This window comes from Podarcis muralis, chromosome 2 (assembly GCF_964188315.1).
Source record: "Podarcis muralis chromosome 2, rPodMur119.hap1.1, whole genome shotgun sequence".
NCBI lineage: Eukaryota > Metazoa > Chordata > Lepidosauria > Squamata > Lacertidae > Podarcis > Podarcis muralis.
In genome coordinates, this window is record NC_135656.1 from 104,858,181 (window position 1) to 104,878,052 (window position 19,872).

Here is a 19,872-nt window from a genome sequence, read left to right on the forward strand (position 1 = left end):
GCGACAGCCATTAGCGTTTTTCAGGTTGGGTTGCAATGACCACCCCACCCCTCATCTCCCATCCATGCTTGGCTTACCTGCTTCACTGCAATGCTGACTCGCACAGAGTTGATTGACCCTTCAATTAGGACCTTTTCTTTCTCATTCCTGCTGATGATCACTGGCTGCAGCAGTAACTCCTTGCTGCTTCTGCAAACCCACAAAGACAAATCTATGTCAGGGACCACGGAGAGGCACATGTTGTCTCTCCTTCGGAAGGATTCCAGCCATAGCGCAATCCAATGTTCTCTCCTCTCCCCAACCATTGAACTTGTATTCCTAAATGCAAGCTCTGCAAGTTTTCACCACTTTTTAAAATTCAGGAGGCGGTGCCCAAAAGTTGTGGAATTCCTTCTCCACAGAGGTGCATCTGGCACCCTAATTGTACTGTTATCATCATATGCTGATGGCACACCTCTTTACCCTAAGCCATTTGACACCTGAGACACATTTTTTAGAGTCCACGCTACTGTAATGATTGTTAGTTGTTTTAAATATGTTTAACATTGTCTTTTTAATTTGGGACTTCATGGTGAGTAAGAAATCATATAAACAATTCTTCTTTGGACCAAGACATCAGAGTTAAGTTAGCTTCCAGCGCATATACCTTCGCCTGGCAGATGTAGATAATGTATGGCTTGCTGGCTGCAATCTGCCCTCCGATGCCTGTCCCACCAGCAGCTGATATGTAATAACTCAGCCATGGGATAGCTGTTCTGGGCAAGGTACATCCCAGATACAGAGCAGGGGCTATACACTGACAATCACTGTCCTGAGGACCCTGTACAAGGGATTCATTCAACTACTTGACCAGAGGAATTGAGGTAGAACATGCAAATGAGCACAATCAGAGGGAGTTGCTAAGACACTTTACACAAAACATCATTAGAAGTGCCTCTCCAAGTTCCATCATATCCACTTTCCAACTTTTGGGGAGACTTTTGACCTAGTAAACCATCTTGTTCATTTTGTGAGCAATCCAATGTCTACGAGCCAGGCAGCTCTAGAATTTGCTCCTGCAGCTAGTCTGCCAGAAGACCGAAGAAGGTCCAAGTCTGGCAGTTGTGGGCAAATGCCTTTCTGGCATTAGTCAGACCACAAGCACTTCCTCTTGTGTAACTGCACTTTAGCTCACACAGAAGATATTGGATTCAGTAAGAAGCAGTGGGAGAGTAGAAGCGTGTACCTAAACTCAATTGCCATCCCAGTATTTCTAAAAGGGACGAGAAATCCATTAACTCAGAGTGCAAAAGGGCGGTCCAGCAGACCAGGAGCGTTGGGACAGGGGTCACCACATATCAAGCCTGTTTATGCAATATAGACTCACTGCCACAGCCCAACTTTTGAATTTTGGTATGTGGAGTGAAGTTTGTGATTCTAGTTAGAAAGTAGATCTTACTTGTTGCAATCCCACACATGCAAGAAGTATTTGTAGAGTAAAGACAATAAAATCATTTAATACAGGAGTTACATAACTTAGAAAGAGAAACTTTTTCTATCCAAATTAAGTAATCATTCTAGAAAACACAAAGGCAGCCATGCTTGCTCCTTTGTTCTCAAAGGATAGATCCAATATGACCTCTCATCTTGAATGAGTATGAGATAGAAGTTGAAGAGGATGAAGCCTAAGCAGTCTAGACTTCAAAGGATAGAGAGGTCAGCACAGAAGTCAAAGACATAGAGATAGTCTAGGAATGTGGAGGTTCCTTACTCTATCTGTACCAAGTCCATGCAAACCCCTTTCTGCAAGGTGAGGTTCAGCCAAACATCTAACACCACCGCAGTACCTTTCTGAAGAGTACTGATGTAAACTACATACAACACACGGAATACAATTGTTCTAAAGACAGTGACATAAGAATGAGGACCAGGAGCTTGCAAGACAGGCACAATAAAATGTATTGATTTTACACCTGTACATTTCAGGCCAACTAATGCACCCATATGAACCATGATGCATTAGTCATATTTGCCTTCTGAGCAAATGTAAGATTATCCATTTGTTTCACAGCTGAGACCTTGTTCAAATATTTCTCTAAACTGATTACTGTACTCACATAAATCAGTAACGTTTTGACTAGGGAAATATCAGCAGGGACTCTTAATGCTCAGAATTAGATGGCTCCCTTTACACACTTTCACATAGATTTTATGGCAGTGGGGAGGGAATAAACAGCAGGAGGAGGCAAGCAGAGAGCAAGCATAGGCCTCACTCGTTGGTGGCCATGCCACCTCTTTCCCATACTTAATACAAGTCAGTAGAGTGGCATTTATTCCACTGATTTCTACCAGAATGATTCCTGGGCGAGGCCCCCTCTTAGCCAAGGAAAACCCTCAAGTGGGAGGGCAGGAAGGACTGTCTGTTTACCATGAGTATCTAAGCAGCTGCAGTTTCCCCTCAGCTGCTAACCAGACTTTCCAGCTGAGGAACTACAGGGAGATAGCAAAATGTTCCTTTCCTTGCTACTGCTCTTCATACGGCCATCTTTCTTTTGCTCCCTGCCCAAGACAGTACAAAAAGGAAGTCAAGGCAAGCCTGTGGCTAATTATTTAGAAATGACCCAGGAGGTTAGGGAAGTCTTTGGTTAGAGAACCCAAGAGGATGCAGAAGGAATGGAGATATCTGAATGCTGCAGTCCATGCATAGCTCTTTGAATGAAAACCTGTGCTGAAATTAGAGAACATTAAAAATGGGCCATCCACAATTTCAAAAAGTATGAGGATCAGTATATATGGAAGATTGAATTTGTGTAACTGCAGTCACCATGGTCCACTTAAGGGATGAAGCAGAGGAATGGAATGAAGCAGTGGCATGACAGCTGACATGCAGAATAGGAACAAGACAAAAAGAAAACAAAAGATGTAATAATAATTACCAACGGATCGACACTATCCATAGCAGGATGGCCAGATACTTGGGCCACGGAAATTAAGAAGAAGGTTATTGTAGTCACAAAAATATGATACGATGAATGGGAATAATAAGCAGAAGTCAAGAAATGAGAAGGTAGAGGGCACTAGTGTCATGACAGCGGGGAGAAAATACAAACAGCAAAAAAATGAATCTAAAATTGCAAGCCCCTGGAAAACCAAGAAGAGCTTTTGTGCTGACCAATTAGCAGCACACACGAGGACTACTCATAAATATGTTCTACTTAATTCAGTAATGCTTACTCCCTAGTAAATGAGGTTAGGACTGCAGCCTCAAATGTTCCACAAAATAAAAGTTATTTTTTAAAAATGGGATTGCAGCCTTTTTAATTTATTTGATTTCCCGCCCTATCTTTTAGGGTCTGTACCCTTCAAAGGTGGCTTACAAGTCAGCAAAACACATTGAAACTCTAAGATTTCAAAGAACAACAGATAAAACAGATTACCACAGTGTAGAACTCTTTTTAAAAAAAAGTATTTAGGGTATGGGAAACCTTGAACAATGGGTGGCGAGAGAAAGGTAGCAGAATTAAGATGCACACCATCTCTCCACCAGCAACCTACCCTGACAGCTATCATTTCACTTTGGAGCGCATTGCAATGTGGAAACTTTTCAGTCCCCATGGCAACCTTCAGGCCCTTCCATTCATTCTCCCTCGACTCCACCTCCTCGGTTTCCGCACTTCCGTATGCGGCTTTTATCCCCCAGCCTTTTGCCTGCATCTGCTGCCTCTGCTTCCCGCAATGAGCCCTTGAAGGACCGTTTCCATCAGCCGCCCTTTCGCTTCGCGCACATTGCTTTAATCCCCGGTATTTATAGGTTTAAAAAAACAACAACACCCATTCATCAATCGACACCAATTCATAGCCATCGGAAAAGAAAAAGCAGGGAGTGCCGACAAGCCGAAGGAGACCTTTTCCCCTCCCTCCAAATAAAGCTCATTATTATTATTATAAGCAGTATTTATTATGCAGCCGCATCCCCGCCCCCAATACCCACCACCACCGACACCCACCTGACTTCCACCTCCGGCTTGTTGTGCCGCTCCACCACCTGGGACGAGAAGTTCTCCAGGCACAGGGCGGCCTGCAGGGTAGCGCGCACAGCATTGAGATAAGGGCGAAGGGTGGCAGTCTGCAAGGAAGGAGATTCGACAGGTTCCCCCCCCCGTCAAAATAAACGTCGCACCTTTAAAACCCGTGACGTCACCGCGCACCCTCCTCCTCCTCTGGGCAGCAAGAGGCCTGTCAGCCGGGCCTGGGCGAGGCGTCTCCCCTCAGCGCCAAGCTTCCCTTCGGAGCCCCCTCAACTCCCTCCACGGCCTCGGCAGCGCCTCCCCTCCTGCCCTGACCGGTTACCGCCAACGGACAACCCTCCTCCCCTTCCCCTTTCGGCGGGCCTCGCGCTGCCCCAGCCAGGCCCTGTCAGCCAGACCCACCGTCTCACCCCCTCGCCCGCCCACCCAACTCCCTCACCATGGCAGCAAAGGCGGCAGCGGCAGCGGCAACAGCCGAGGGTCTTGGTCCCAGGAACGGAAGCGGAAGTGGCCCCCGCCAAGACGCGGAGGCGGCGCGCGCGGTGGGGTGGGGGGAGAGAGAGAGAGAGAGAGATCCTCGTTTCTGGAACGCTCCAAAATCTTTCGCGGAAGGGGGTGGATAGGTGGATGCGCGCTCTCAATACCGGCTCCTCTCGCCTCCGCCCGGTTTCTGGAATTAGGTGAGGTCGGTGTTTTTTAATACAGTGTCGGAAAAGAACGCAACCAGCCCTTTTTGTCTTTTATCGTTTGGTTTCCTCGCTCTGTCCCTCCTGACCCGCCCCTGTTCCTCAGTTGGTACGACCGAAGCCTCCCCGTCTCCATATTTGGGAACGAGAGAGGTGTGGGCGTGGTCGGAGGGGACACGGGCCAATAGCAGGAGGCTGAGGGGAAGGAAGAAGAAAAAAAAAAAGCTCTGTAGAACTTGACTCTCGGCCAATAGGGGCGGGGCGGCCGAGGGAGCGTCCAGCCAACGGGAGGCGCCGCAGGAGGGGCCAGGAAGGAAGTGAGCGGAGCTGAGGAGGAGGAAGCGGTCCTGCGGGGGAGAGCTCGGTCTCTATCTATACAGTATAGCCTTCGCCTTCCCCCGCCTTGCAGTCGCGAAGGCGCCCCACCCGCGGCGCTGCTTCTCCCCTTCCCTGTGCGCATGCGCGGGCCTTGGGTGAGTGTAACCCGGAAGGAGCCCCTGAAACCGGAAGCTACCCCAGCAATCTCCCCCCTCCTTCCTCCAGCGCCCCCTCCTGGCCTCTCCCCCCCCCCCGCTCATTCATCACCTGTTTCTTCATCCTGCACATTGGGTCCGTTTTTCCAGTGCTGCTTATCCCACCTTCCAAACCCTCATTGCTTTGTGCTTTTCTTCCCTTGCACGTTTGTGCCTTAACCCTGCAGAGGGTCTCCCCTCCCACTGCCCATTCCCTTTCCCACCTGCTGATGTTCTGTAGACTAGCCTTGCCTTCTCGTTCTTTTTTCCTCCTCCTCTTTTTCCTCCACCTGCAACCTGCTTGCTCCCATCCCTTCAACACTTGCCCCTCACTGTGGCTCCTTGCCCGCCTGGCTGATGATACCTGTCACCATGTCTCCATCGATGCAGGTTTCCTGGTTGTGAGCCGCCTCCCTGTCTCCGGTTATCCGTAGGGTAAGAGTTCTCTGTGCTAACCTGTGTCACTTGGCCAGTTAACTGTTATCGTTTTTTCTACAGTGGTACCTCGGGTTACATATACTTCAGGTTACATACGCTTCAGGTTACAGACTCCGCTAACCCAGAAATAGTACCTCGGGTTAAGAACTTTGCTTCAAGATGAGAACAGAAATCGTGCTCCGGCGGCACAGCGGCAGCAGGAGGCCCCATTAGCTAAAGTGGTGCTTCAGGTTAAGAACAGTTTCAGGTTAAGAACGGACCTCCGGAGCGAATTAAGTACTTAACCCGAGGTACCACTGTATTTTGTTTTGCTTTTACTCCCTGCTTGTTTTGATCCTCCCTCTTGGCACCTGCGTTTGTTGCTGTTCCGTTCCTTCATGTCACTTTCTCTTCTCGCAGACCCAGCTGGCCGCACCATGTCTGAGCTAAAGGACTGTCCTCTTCAGTTCCACGATTTCAAGTCTGTGGACCACCTGAAGGTGTGCCCTCGCTACACAGCTGTGCTGGCCCGTTCGGAAGATGATGGCATCGGCATTGAAGAACTCGACACCCTGCAGCTGGAGCTCGAAACGCTGCTGTCTTCTGCCAGCCGCCGGCTTCGGGTGCTGGAGACTGAGACCCAGGTCAGATGGAAATCAAGCTGCTCCATAGAAAGGAGATGCTTTATTTCAGTGGTTCCCAAACTTTCCCCCCTCGTGGATCATTTGAAAATTGCTTAGGGGCTTCCTGCTGTAGCAATTCTAATGTGCTGAATGGTTTTTAATTGGATTTAATTGCATCTTTTAATTGCATCATTTTATTCATCTAGAATGCAGTTTTTTATAGAATGAAAATCATAAAACAGTATAAGCAGTTAAAATAGAATTAAAAATTGATACGAATATTTAACACAGCGGTTGTGGCATCTCCTGTTTTCAGCCACAAATCCACATATATGTTGCAGACCACCTGAATGATGATTGCGGTCCAGTGGTGGTCTGTGGACCACAGGTTGGGAACCCCTCCTTTATCACATTCAGAAAAGGGCAACCTGATTTATCAAGGGGTGTTGGAGCAACTCCACTATGAAGAAAGGTGGCAATGTTTGGGTATTTTGTTTTGAGAGCCAGTGTGGTGCAGTGGTTAAGAGCGGTAGACTCGTAATCTGGTGAACCGGGTTCGCTTCCCCGCTCCTCCACATGCAGCTGCTGGGTGACCTTGGGCCAGTCACACTTCTCTGAAGTCTCTCAGCCCCACTCACCTCACAGAGTGTTTGTTGTGGGGGAGGAAGGGAAAGGAGAATGTTAGCCGCTTTGAGACTCCTTAAAGGGAGTGAAAGGCGGGATATCAAATCCAAACTTTTCTTCTTCTTCTTCTTTGTTTTGTTAAGAGGGACATGAGAGAGGTATAGAAAATTATACATGGTGTGGAGAAAGCAAATAGAGAAATTTCTCTCTCTCTTCTGATACTAAAAGTCTGAGACATCCAATGAAGCTGAATGTTTCAGGAGAGACAAAAGGAAGTGGTTCTTCACGTAGCACATAGTTAAGCTATAGAATTTGCTCCCACAAGATGTAATGACAGCTACTGACTTAGATGATTTCAAAGGGGGATTAAGCAAATGTTCTCCCTCTTCCGTCAGAGGCTGTATGCTTCTGAATAACACTTGCTGCGAATCACAAGTGTCTGTTAGAATTCCTGCTCCATGATTGCAGTCATGGGATTGTTGTCTATCACATGACGTTATATGTTTTGACTCCACAGACTGAGATGTGACAGAGACAGGATGTTTGTGTTACTGTGTTCCGTGAAGTGGGACTATTGTCCTTTTTTTCTCTCTCTTTGCTGTCTGATGCTAGAGAGAGAGGGAGCCATGTTGCAGTGTTCCGTGTGTGTTTATATGTAAATAAAGTAGATTAGCCAAAATGCTGAGTTGCTGAGGTCTGTTACACAGCTGCGCAAACTCTGCGGATCCCTAAGTGTGCCGGTGTCGGTTGGCATCGGTTGCTATGATGTTCGGGCAGAAGAAAGCTTTTGAAGCTCCCGAACGATCGACCAGGAGGGAGAGAACATGCCAGTTGGGCATGTGTCTCTGCCAGGGTCCTACTCGAGTGTAGGCCGAGCCCCTGACAGCGTCGATGACATTTTGTACTCGGATTCTGTTTGTGGGGTCTTCCACCCTTTCCACCAGTTGCAATGTAGCAATTGATGGAGCTAAATTGGGAAGGCCTTGCAAGAGTCCTAGTGCTGTATCCAAGAAAGTGGAATGACTTCTGCTCCTGCAATAGAATTCGCCCCATACATTATCCCCAGATGTACACTGCAACCCCGCAAAATCTGCCCAGGAAAGCCTGCAGAGGGAGGGCAAGTTCTGTTCTGCAGCCAGAAGTTCTTCCACTTGCACAGTTAGTTTGCTCAATTCAACTCCTAGATGTGCAGAAGTGGGAGGTGGGTGCAAAGAACCTGGACAGCATCTAGAAGGCCTTTTTCACATGCCTGCTACACTCCCTGATTCTAAAAATGTGGATTTATATATATTTATATCTTGCTCTAGCACAGTGCATTTCAAGAAGAAAGTGCTTGTTACCCTCTAAATGTTGTCTAGCATATGGCGTTGCCAGTGATGGAGCCGCCTTTTTCTGGTGAAACCTCTTCCAACACCTGAATTCCCCCCTCCCCAGCTCAGGTGTGCTATGAAAAGAAGAATGCAGTGCAGGAGTCACTGGGGCCAAGGAGATGGGAGCAGTTTTGGGGCAGTGACTTAGCAGCCTATGAATGAATGACTATATCACCTTTTTTTCTAACAGGGACTAACAAAGCAGCTGTTTTGGTTTTTTTCAGATCCTGACAGATTGGCAAGACAAGAAAGGAGACAGGAGGTTTCTGAAGCTGGAAAAAAAAGAGCATGAGTTGGGCACTCCTGTCAAACATGGCAAACCCAAGAAACAGAAGCTGGAAGGGAAAGGAGGTCACAGCACAGGACAGGGTCCTGGTCGGCCCAAATCCAAGAACTTGCAGCCCAAAATCCAGGAGTACGAATTCCCAGATGACCCAATTGATGTGCCCCGTATCCCCAAAAATGATGCACCTAATAGGTATGTGGGAGAGGGATTTCCACTGCAGCAGTAATAATGAAAAATACTTTGTTACATATAATCTGCATATCTTGAAGGGAGAATCTATCTATCTATCTATCTATCTATCTATCTATCTTTGCTGGACTGCAAAGAAACCCAAAACACTCAAAGCGGTTTACAAAAAGGAAACAAGAAAATCAAGAAAATTTTACAATAATACTTTAAAATGTACAAAAAGTTAAGATACTGCAACCAATTAAAATTTGTATGAGCTTTATAAGCATCTGAGTAGGCTTGTTTAAACAAGACTGATTTTAGCCCAAAAGCATACAGCGAAGGCACCTCCTTGAAACAGATATACCTCTGCAGCAATGAAAATGTATTTTTGATAGCGGTCGATTTGAAGATGTAACCCATTGTTTTGCCCGCTGTATGCAGATCAAAGGAAATGAGTTGCGTTACATATCTCCGTACAAAACCCCACAAGATATGGTTGGAATATTGCTGGATAATCAGTTTTATATTACAGTGGTACCTTGGTTTACAACAATAATCCGTTCCGGAGGTCGGTTGTAAACCAAAACTGGTTGTAACCCAAGGTGCACTTTCGCCAATGGGGCCTCCAAAAAAATAAAGGGGTTGTAATCCAAAATGGTTGCAAACCAAGGTACCACTGTACTTTAGTGTATTCCACTGAGGAATTTAGGTTGTCTTTTCCTCTTGTTGGCCAGAGTACCTGAGCTACAGGTGTGTATGTTTCTCAGTGTTAGTGTCCTGCTCTCTTGTTTGCAGGTTCTGGGCCTCGGTGGAGCCGTACTGTGCTGACCTCACCAGTGAGGAGGTGCGTACCTTAGAAGAGCTCCTCAAGCCGCCTGAAGATGAAGCAGAACACTACAAGGTAAAAATCAGCTTGATGGAGACACTTCATTCAGCCTGCCTACCTGCCCCTTCGCAGCCAAGTTTCCTGACGTCCACCAAGTAGCCCTTTTTATTTATTTATTTTTAAAAATTTATTTTCCATTTAATCATATACATTCACATTCATATTATCTACTTTACCGCCCAGGCTCTTTAGAGCCTATTGACTTCCTTCCCTCCTGCCACATGGCTTTCAAAATTAACATTTATATCATTGCATTTTGTACGTTATCTGATTCTAATTGCACTCATTGCATAATGGTTCAAAATATAAATAAATATAAAGAGGTGGAAAGTTTCTCATTTCAAGTCGTCAGACAACCCTGCTAGTGATGTTAATTGCTTACAATAATCTTTCAGATACCGTATAAATTTACTCCAGTCCTTTTGGAATACTTGATCGTGCTGTTTTCGGACTTTTCCTGTCAGCTTCGCCAGTTCTGCAGAGTCCAACTTCTCATTGAGAGAAGTTGCTGTAACTCTCTTCTTATCTTTGAGACTTGGCTATTGCTGGATATGGAACTTTTATAGCCTTAACACCAGCCAGATATGTGAGACAGCGGGTGCCAAAGTGAAGGGAGCCTCCCCACACGAGCCACCTCCGTTATCTTTAGCGGCAAGGTCACATGTTGATGCTTCCCAGATAACACAACCAGCCTCTTGTTCACATTCCCTCTCTTGACCTCGGAAATTCCCCTGCTTCATGAAACACCTCTCTTGTCGTTTATATATTTTACCTTGAAAGGCTTTTATCTGTCCTTTGTACCCAAGAATTCAACATGGCCTTCTGCCATAAGATTGGAAGAATAAAAGATTCAACAGCTGGGGTTATATAAAATACCAAAGCCAGCTTAAACAACAGCTGTCACATTATTGTTATTATTTTTTGATTTGGTATACTGCCCTATATACCCTAAGGGTCTAAAGGCGGCTCACAGAATAAAATCAAGATATAAAACCACAAAATACCTAATAAAAATAAAAACAACAACCTAATAGCTTCCCCCACCCAAAAAAAAACCCCAAAACATTTTAAAAGGGCATAGGAGGTAAATCGGATCAACCAAAGACCTGGTTTAAAAGGCTCGTTTTTGACTGGTGCCTAAAGGTGTATAATGAACATCAGAGAGTCACAGAATCGCAGACTCATGTAGAGGTGGAAGGGAACTCAAGGGTCATCCCAGTCCAGCCCTCTGCAGTGCAGAAATCTCAGCTAAAGCATCCAAGACAGATGGCCACCCAACCTCTGCTTAAAAACCTCCACTGAAGGAGAACCCACAACTTCCGGAGGGAGACGGTCCCACTGTCATGAAGCTCTTACTAAATGGAGATAAAGCTTCACACACCCCCTCTCTCGTCTGTAACACCTGGCGTTGGCAAGATGAAAGAGCTCTCCTCTGCATCCATCTTGCATCAGTATTTCATCTGAGCATCGGCAGTGTTACTTCTGCCCCTGCTGAACGTGGTTCTCCTCCATGGTTTTGCCTGCTCAGCGGGCTGCACCTGCCATTGGGCGTGTTGGATAACTGTCCTAGGTGGCAAGCAGACAATTTGTGTGCTCCTCTTCCCTTCTTTGCCCGCTGCATTTAGCTACGATGCCTGTTTCAGTTGCCTAGCGAAAGGTGATGGGGATATCACTAAAAGCAACGAAAGGGAGGGTGCCTGATACATTGAGGGGCGCAATGGAGTTCAGCATGGAGCAGGTTTGTTGGGGGAGGGAATAAGGTAGTGCACATGGTGAAATGGAGGCAAGGACTAGTGGGAGGAGGAAACGGCAGAGGGTAGGGCAATGGGATTTGTGTGGAGCTACATCCGGGGATGTGGGTGGCGCTATGGTCTAAACCACAGAGCCTGGGGCTTGCCGATCAGAAGGTCGGCGGTTCGAATCCCCGCGACGGGGTGAGCTCCCGTTGCTCGGTCCCAGCTCCTGCCCACCTAGCAGTTCAAAAGCAGTCAAAGTGCAAGTAGATAAATAGGTACTGCTCTGGCGGGAAGGTAAACGGCCTTTCCGTGCGCTGCTCTGGTTCCCCAGAAGCGGCTTAGTCATGCTGGCCACATGACCCGGAAGCTGTACGCTGGCTCCCTCGGCCACTAAGGCGAGATGAGCGCCGCAAACCCAGAGTCACCCGTGACTGGTCCTAACAGTCAGGAGTCCCTTTACCTTTACCAGCAGGCAGGAAGAGGAAACGGTAGAGGGTAGGGCAGTGGGATTTGTGTGGAGCTACATCCGGGGAGGGACGCGGGTGGCGCTGTGGGTAAAAGCCTCAGCGCCTAGGGCTTGCCGATCGAAAGGTCGGCGGTTCGAATCCCCGCGGCGGGGTGCGCTCCCGCTGCTCGGTCCCAGCGCCTGCCAACCTAGCAGTTCGAAAGCACCCCCGGGTGCAAGTAGATAAATAGGGACCGCTTACTGGCGGGAAGGTAAACGGCGTTTCCGTGTGCTGCGCTGGCTCGCCAGATGCAGCTTGTCACGCTGGCCACGTGACCCGGAAGTGTCTCCGGACAGCGCTGGCCCCTGGCCTCTTAAGTGAGATGGGCGCACAACCCCAGAGTCTGTCAAGACTAGCCCGTACGGGCCTTTACATCCGGGGAGGGAGCAAAACATCTGGACATTGATGAGCGGAGGCAGAGTTGGACTCGCCGTTCCGCCCTGTTATTGCACAATGTGAATGCACGGTTTCCCTGCCCCTATAGATCCCACCTCTGGGGAAACATTACTCCCAGCGCTGGGCCCAAGAAGACATGCTGGAGGAGCAGAAGGACGGGGCTCGAGCCGCCGTCACTGCTGACAAGAAGAAAGGCATTTTGGGGCCCCTGACAGAGCTGGACACTAAAGGTACCCGAGAGCCTTCTGCGGAATCTTGTGCCATCTTTTCTGGGGGAGTTTGCAGCTCACTAATACGGGCCACGCTTTATATGTCACCAAGACGGCGCACACTTTTATGTATCGACATGCAGCCCTGAGTCAAACTTTGCGTTGCCCTGCAGGTCTCTTTCCCCGCCACACCTGAGCTGTTTAGCCCTAGGAACAGCTGAGAAGGGCTCCCATAGGGGGTGCTTCTTCGCCGTTCCCGGACAGCCAGATGGGTGGGAGGCACATGGCAGGATCACTGAGATCCCATCGTTTGCCTCCCGCTTCCTGCTGCAGTTGGCACGGTAGCACCACTCAACTGTTCCCAGCACTAATCAGTTGGAGAGGCAAGCAATGTGCAATTGATTGCTGTCATAGATGGAGGGGAAAGTTGGCAGGATATTGGTGGGCAGGGAGGCAAGGAATGAGTGAGAGAGGGCAAGAGAGAGACAGAGAAGGGGAGGACCCAGGCCCTGACTACACCTACTGCCAGCCCTGACCCCTCCATGTGGCCATTGATACATCGTTGTATGTAGTGCTTGAAATCTTCCCCACCCTTCCTTTATGCAGATCAGCCTGCAGGTGTGACTCCCGGTTAACTAAGGATTCGGGCGGAAGTCTTCGGATAGAATCATAAAACTATAGAGATTGAAGGGACCAGGGTTTCCCAAACTTGGGCCACCAGCTGCTTTTGGACTGCAGTTCCCACCATCCCTGACTGCTGGTCCTGCTAGCTATGGATGATGGGAACTGTAGTTTGAAAACAGCTGGAGACCCAAGTTTGGGAAACCCTGATCTAGTCCAATCCCCTGCAATGCAGGAATAGGCGCTGTCCCGTACGGGGATTGAACCTGCAACCTTGGCATTAACAGCGCCACGCTCCAACCAACTGAGCTATTATACCCCTAGGCCGGCAGTGCCTTTAAGGTTTGATGGCCCTTGGCTTGATGGACTGCTCATCTAGGTTGGTATAAGGTTCTTCCCATTGACTTGTGGTGCACCCAAGGGTTTGGTTTCCCCTACGGCCGCGTGGTTATTATGGGAAAGCCCAAACTCTTCCCACTACAGAACATTCCTGTGCGGTTGGGCGTCTGCCTAGGGGTTCCCGCTTTTGCCTAAGGTCCCAAGCCAACCAGCCCATCCTGCTACTCAACTGCTCCTTTGTTCCCACAATTTCCAGATGTTGACGCTTTGCTGAAGAAGTCCGAGTCCCAGCATGAACAGCCTGAGGATGGCTGCCCCTTTGGACCTCTGACCCAGCGGCTTCTGCAGGCATTAGTAGAAGTAAGCGGACAAAATCCAGACTGCTTCAGCCCTGATTTCTCGGGGAGAGGAGGTGGTGGCATCAGAAGGCCAAGACCCTGTAAGCCTCACCTCTCCCATCTTCCCTCTCTCTGTGTAGGAGAACATAATCTCCCCCATCGAAGACTCGCCTATTCCTGAGATAGCAGGCAAGGACTCTGCAGCTGATGGGGCCAGCACTTCCCCCCGCAGCCAAAACAAGCCCTTCAGGTGAGCGCTTTGTAGGATAATAATAATTATAATTAATAAGTAATAACAATTTATTATTTATATCCCCCCCCTATCTGGCTGGGTTTCCCCAGGCACTCTGGGTGGCTCCCAATCAAATGTTAAAAACACAATACAGCATTAAACATTAAAAGCTTCCCTAAACAGGGCTGCCTTCAGATGTATTTTAAAAGTCAGATACAGTGGTACCTCCGGTTAAGAACTTAATTTGTTCCAGAAGTCCATTCTTAACCTGAATCTGTTCTTAACCTGAGGTACCACTTTAGCTAATGGGGCCTCCTGCTGCCGCCGCGCCGCTAGAGCACAATTTCTGATCTCATCCTGAAGCAAAGTTCTTAATCCGAGGTACTATTTCTGGGTTAGCGGAGTCTGTGACCTGAAGCATCTGTAACCCGAGGTACCACTGTAGTTGCTTATTTCCTTGACATCTGATGGGAGGGCGTTCCACAGGGCAGGTGCCACTACCGAGAAGGCCCTCTGCCTGGTTCCCTGTACTTCTCACAGGGAGGGAACTGCCAGAAGGCCCTCGGAGCTGGACCTCAGTGTCCGGGCTGAACGATGGGGGTGGAGATGCTTCTTCAGGTATACAGGACTGAGGCCGTTTAGGGCCTTAAAGGTCAGCATCAACACTTTGAATTGTGCTCGGAAACGTACTGGGAGCCAATGCTGTTCTCTCAGGACCGGTGTTATATGGTCCCGGCGGCCACTCCCAGTCACCTGTCTAGCTGCCGTATTCTGGATTAATTGCAGTTTCCGAGTCACCTTCAAAGGTAGCTCCACGTAGAGCACATTGCAGTAGATTCTTGTTCCTTTTAAATCAGCCTTCTAGAAATCTGGTCCCTTTCTTTTCCCTCATTGGCTCTTTTTGGGGTGCAGGCTGGGGGAGTTCCGAATATAGTCAAACCTCGGCTCCCGAATTCCTCCGTTATTGTACATTTCGGCTCCCAAGCACCGAAAACTCGGAAGTAACTGCTCTGGTTTTCAAACTATTTTCGGAAACGGCTTCTAGGGAGTTTTTCCCTTTTATCTCCATTGACTTTGCTGACCGCCCTTTGATCCTTAGTTGTTGAGCGCTTCAGAAGGTGAATGGTCTTCCGGAACGGATTACGTTTGACAACCGAGGTTTGACTAAATCAAACTGTAAATCGTGACTGTATACCATCACAGCAACCAAACTCTAAAAATGGGTTCCAAATCTTAGCTGCGTAAAAGGGCAGCTGTGAAAACTCACAAGCAGTCCAAGTTATTTGCCCTCAGAGGCTTGTAAAAAAACAGGACTTAAAAACAGAGAAAAAGATTAACCTTTCAGCTCAAAAGTAGCTATGTTGGTGACTGCTTCGTGGGAGAGGTGGCACTGCCAGGTGGTGGGGTAACTCTGGGTAAGCTACCGGTGCCATTCCCCCCTCCCCCAAAAGCAGCCCAGGACTAGCCACTGGTGTCACCTTTCTTTACAACTTTTGTATAGCCTTTTCTGTCACAGGTGATCTTGAGACGGCTTACAAATGATAATATCAATGCAAACCTTGAAACACAATGGGCTTTATCCAACACTGTCTCTTCCCCCTCCTCTTCCCTGCGCGCACACACACACACACACACACACACTGCACACTCCCCAAAACTGGGGGTTGGGGCCCCTCTGGAGCAGATTTGGGGAGAGGAGACGAAGAAATCTGCTGCATGAGTGGAACCCGGTGAAAACATAAACTACAAAACAATGCTAATTTTGCATACCGCTAAATTGCCAAAGATGGCAGTCAGTTCCAACTATACGGAAAGGGGAAACAGCTCTTGAGAACGAATGACTCAGCCAAAGCTTGCCAGGTGTTCCAGTTTACTGGAAGGCTCCTCACCTAGGTCTAGACCAGTGTTTCCCAACCTTGAGTCTCCAGCTGTTTTTGGACTACAACTCCCATCATCCCCAGGTAGCAAGTCCAGTGGCCATGGATGATGGGAATTGTAGTCTGAAAACAGAGGGAGACCAGATGTTGGGAAACATTGGTCTAGACCTTATGCTCTGCTCCCTGCCACCAGACCTCTCGTGAATGCTGAGGTTTCCCTCACCGTGGCACCGCTTCTTGTGTCCTCTCGCAGCGTGCCCCACACCAAGTCTCTGGAAGGCCGCATCAAAGAAGAGCTGATTGCTCAAGGCCTGCTGGAGTCGGAGGACCGGCCTGCTGAGGACTCGGAGGACGAGGTGCTGGCCGAGCTGCGGAAGAGGCAGGCTGAACTCAAAGCCCTGAGCGCGCACAACCGAGCCAAGAAAGTCGAGCTGCTCAGGTGGGAAGAGGAGGATAATGATTTCTTGCCCATCCTTCACCCCTATCCCCCAGGGTGGGTGGCAACGTTGTAAAAGTGCAAGGTTGAAACCGGTTCAAATAATTTACCATTTAAAAAAAACCAGATGTGGGTGGAGAATCTAATAGCCTCATCCCTTTGCCTTCTTGGCCATGCAGATGTTTTTTGTTTCATTTTTATTGCCCTCCTCCTCCTGGGGGGTTGGTGTTCTGGACCAGAGATGGATAGAGATGGAAGCACAGACTGGTTGAAACCTCCCCGTGTTTTATCCAGTTTGAAGCCCCTTTACGTTAAGGACCACCTTTCCCCATAGGAGCTTGTCCGGACCCTCAGATCAGCATTGGAGACCATTCTATACATGCTATACACCAGGTAGACCTGGAGGGTGTCAGAAAGAGGCCTTTCCTGCCTTATCCTCCTGTCTGTGGGATGATCTCCTCAGGAAGGCCTGCCTGGTGGCAACTTGTATTATTATTATTATTATTATTTATTAAATTTGCCCTCATTTCAGCCCCAGGTGAATATGGTTTTGTTTTCCTGGGCCTGTGAATGGCACCAGTGACCAGATTACAGTGATACCTCTGGTTGCGAACGGGATCCGTTCCGGAGCCCTGTTCCCAACATGAGCAGAACGCAACCCGCGTCTGCGTGGGTCACGATTCGCCACTTCTGTGCATGCGTGTGATGTTATTTTGAATGCATGCGCAAGTGGCGAAACCTGGAAGTAACGCTTTCCGGTACTTCCGGGTCGCCACGGGACGAAACCTGAAAATGCTCAATCTGAAGCAAACGTAAGATGAGCTATGACTGTATTTAAATACTGCTGTGTGTCAAATATCAATAAGTTCTTTTCTTTAATTACCATGTTATATTCCTGTTGCAAATCTGCTTCGGGGGTTGCTTCCCGTTGCTGAAAAGCAACCTGCAGATCCCGCAAACCCCCTAACCCCTTGCAACCCTTTCGCAGGCTGGCCAAGGAGGAGCTGCACAGACAGGAGCTGCGCCACCGGGTACGCATGGCTGACAACGAGGTGATGGACGCCTTCCGCAAGATCATGGCCGCCCGCCAGAAGAAGCGCACCCCGACGAAGAAGGAGAAAGACCAGGCCTGGAAGAGCCTCAAGGAGCGCGAGAGCATCCTGAAACTGCTTGATGGCTAAGCCCTCGCATCCCGGGGTCGTGTTAACTGGGAACCCCTTAGCCCAAGCGCCTCCATTTTGAACCGTGGTGTAGGCCCCAGCTTTAAGGGAGGCGACAGCTGCAAATATGGACTGCAGCAGCTCCCTCCATTCAGCTTACCAGCATCCTCTTGCAGACAGGGACCTGGGGCAGGCTGGATTTGGCCTGCTTGCCACCTCTCCTTCCTGTGTGTGGCTAGGAGCACTCGTTGCATGGTGAGCTGGGGCAGGGGGAGCCTTGATTGCTGCTAAAGTTGGCAGTTTCTCCTCGGACATCGGCAGGGCCGGCTTGCGGCATTGGAGATGGGGAACGGGACAGAGCCTACGAGTCAGGTCTGAGCATCGCACAGACGCTTCCGGGACTCTGCCAGCAGCGTATGAACTTGTGGAGGCGGATGGCTTTGGATTCTGTTTCGTATTTTCTGTCCCCCTTTCGCCACGCCGCATGCGAACCTTCGGAGGCTGCAGAGACAGCGAAACCTCATAGGCGGCAGCCAGAATTCCCCAAGCGCCTGAGTGGCGTTCAGCTGGGAACAATTTGCCACAACACTCCGGTGCCCTAATCTGGGACAGACCCAAGTTAAAGTGGCCAGTGAAGCTCAGAAACTGGAATACCTGACGGTGTAAATAGGTACCTGAAGTGCGTGGCATTGAGCAGTAGAGGGAGCTGCTTGTCTCCCGTAGGGTCTCAGCCGGACTGTTCACTGTTGGCCTGTGACAAATAGTGAAGGTCCCTGTGCTGTGGAGGATTATGGGTGTTTGTGAGCCTGAGAGGCAGCCCCGACTGCTTTCCTCTGCTCCCTGTCCTGCTCAGCCTCTTCCTCTGGTGGTGTGATGTCTTCTGCCCCTGTTTCCCCTTTCTCTGATTGTCTAAAGGACCTACCGAGGGGTTGGCCTTGGTGTGGGAATCGAGTAAAGGGGTCCCCTGGGTTCTACGATGCAAGGGCTGATTAGAAGAGGCCCTAGGGCAGTACGTTCCCTGCAGGGCAGAGCAAGGCCAGTGGGATTTGGGCAGAAGGGAGGGGCTGGAGTGGCCTTGGCTGGGCCTGCACAAGAAAATCACTAATGGGAATAGCAGCTAGAACCAGCGGTGGGGAAAGCCGCTGGGTATGGAGAGTCATCTTCCATTCTCTCCGAACCTGTGTCTTGGCTCCCCTGGCAACATCCTGGGAAAAGGCGCAGACCTAAGAAAGCGAGTGGGGAAGAAGTAAAACATCAGGGTCTCTTTCCCCATCCCCTGTGGGAAAGAGAAACAAGCAGGAGAAGGGCAGACTTCTCAGATCCACAGGGAGGGGGAAAGGGAGGGGCAGAGCAGAGATCACCTGAGATGGGCTGAACTCATGTCGAGAACTCTCAACCCTGCCAACTGCATAATATCTAGCCACGCTTCGGAGGGCATACAGATCAGGCGAGGCCAGCACTGCCTTTTCTTCCTCTGTTGCCTGCTAAGAGCGGTTTGAATGGTCCTGCCCGCTCTGCCTAAGTTTCACCTTCTTCTTGCTCCCTTTATAAGGCATTGGGGTGCCAGGTGATTGACAGGCCCCACTGGCCTGTCAGAATGGCCTGGAGGGGAGGGAGCCAGGAAGCTGAGGACCCAGCGCCCTGCTCCCAGCTTTACGCAGCTGGCTGTAAGTGTGTGTTTACCGTTTACGGTAGTCATGCCGTATTGCAGCGCTGCGCAAGGGAGCTTCAAACTCTGGCTGGCATCATAGCACAATTCCAACACAGCAGTAGGAGGAGATTGAAGCAAGGCTTTGGGCTTCCTCTTGGACACACCTCACCAGCTGCATCTGCAGACTTCTTCCACCTCCGCTGACTTTACCTCCTGAAAGTTTGATGGGCAGCTGACGGCTGTCTTAATTAAGCATACAATGCCTGTATTTAAAGACGCACTTGGGGCCTGTTCTTCTCCCCCCCCCCCCACTCCTTTCACGTACCAGCAACTTTCAAACACTTCCTGCTGTGCCTGCCTAGAGGAGGTTTCAAGCCTCATTGGTCTGTGACGTGAGGCGACTCTGGGAACAGATGGTATTGGGGGCTGGAAAGGGCAGCGGCGGAGAAGCCCGGAGGAAGGTCTGGCATTTGGGAGAGGATCGAATGAGTTCTTCACACGCTGCAGTCTCTTCCAGTCTGTGTCAACATGGTGCCTCACTAGAAATTCTTCCAGAGTGTCAATAAACCCATGACTACGAGAGCAGCTGGTGTGTTTGGGTGTAAACTTTGTCAAGGACCCGAGGGTTTGGATAGGGCCCAAGAGGATGTTACTGATAAATTTGAGTGCTGTAGGAGAAATTGACAGATGCTGAAGGGGATCTAGCAAACCCCACCCTAAAATAGCACGGGAGACTTTGGAGCAGGCTAGCCAAGGCTTTGGATGTACAGTGGTACCTCGGGTTAAGTA

General features: G+C 49.3%; 2 protein-coding genes across 4 annotated transcripts in view; one reads left to right on the plus strand and one right to left on the minus strand.

Moving 5' to 3' along the window:
• The window catches only part of TTLL3 (tubulin tyrosine ligase like 3), a 44,612-nt gene extending 40,028 nt beyond the window's left edge, over positions 1–4,584 (minus strand). Inside the window, exons 1-3 of the mRNA XM_077923507.1 lie at positions 4,447–4,584; positions 3,987–4,105; positions 78–189 (exon numbers count right to left, since the gene is read on the minus strand). Of these exons, the coding sequence (XP_077779633.1) occupies positions 78–189; positions 3,987–4,105; positions 4,447–4,449 (234 nt within the window). The 5' untranslated portion in view covers positions 4,450–4,584. The remainder of the gene's footprint in view (positions 1–77; positions 190–3,986; positions 4,106–4,446) is intronic.
• On the plus strand, positions 4,582–18,479 carry TADA3 (transcriptional adaptor 3). Of its 3 annotated transcripts, none has more exons than XM_028719705.2 (9): positions 4,582–4,687; positions 6,043–6,266; positions 8,464–8,717; positions 9,492–9,597; positions 12,309–12,450; positions 13,646–13,749; positions 13,868–13,977; positions 16,090–16,275; positions 17,261–18,479. In XM_028719705.2, the coding sequence occupies exons 2-9, from the start codon at positions 6,060–6,062 to the stop codon at positions 17,451–17,453; spliced, it is 1,302 nt and encodes a 433-aa protein (XP_028575538.2). In that variant the 5' UTR covers positions 4,582–4,687; positions 6,043–6,059; the 3' UTR covers positions 17,454–18,479. The 3 variants fall into 3 exon arrangements, with proteins under 3 accessions (XP_028575538.2, XP_028575540.1, XP_028575539.1); XM_028719707.2 differs by lacking the exon at positions 4,582–4,687 and adding an exon at positions 4,935–5,166; XM_028719706.2 differs by lacking the exon at positions 4,582–4,687 and adding an exon at positions 5,202–5,640.
• The last annotated feature ends 1,393 nt before the right edge of the window (positions 18,480–19,872 follow it).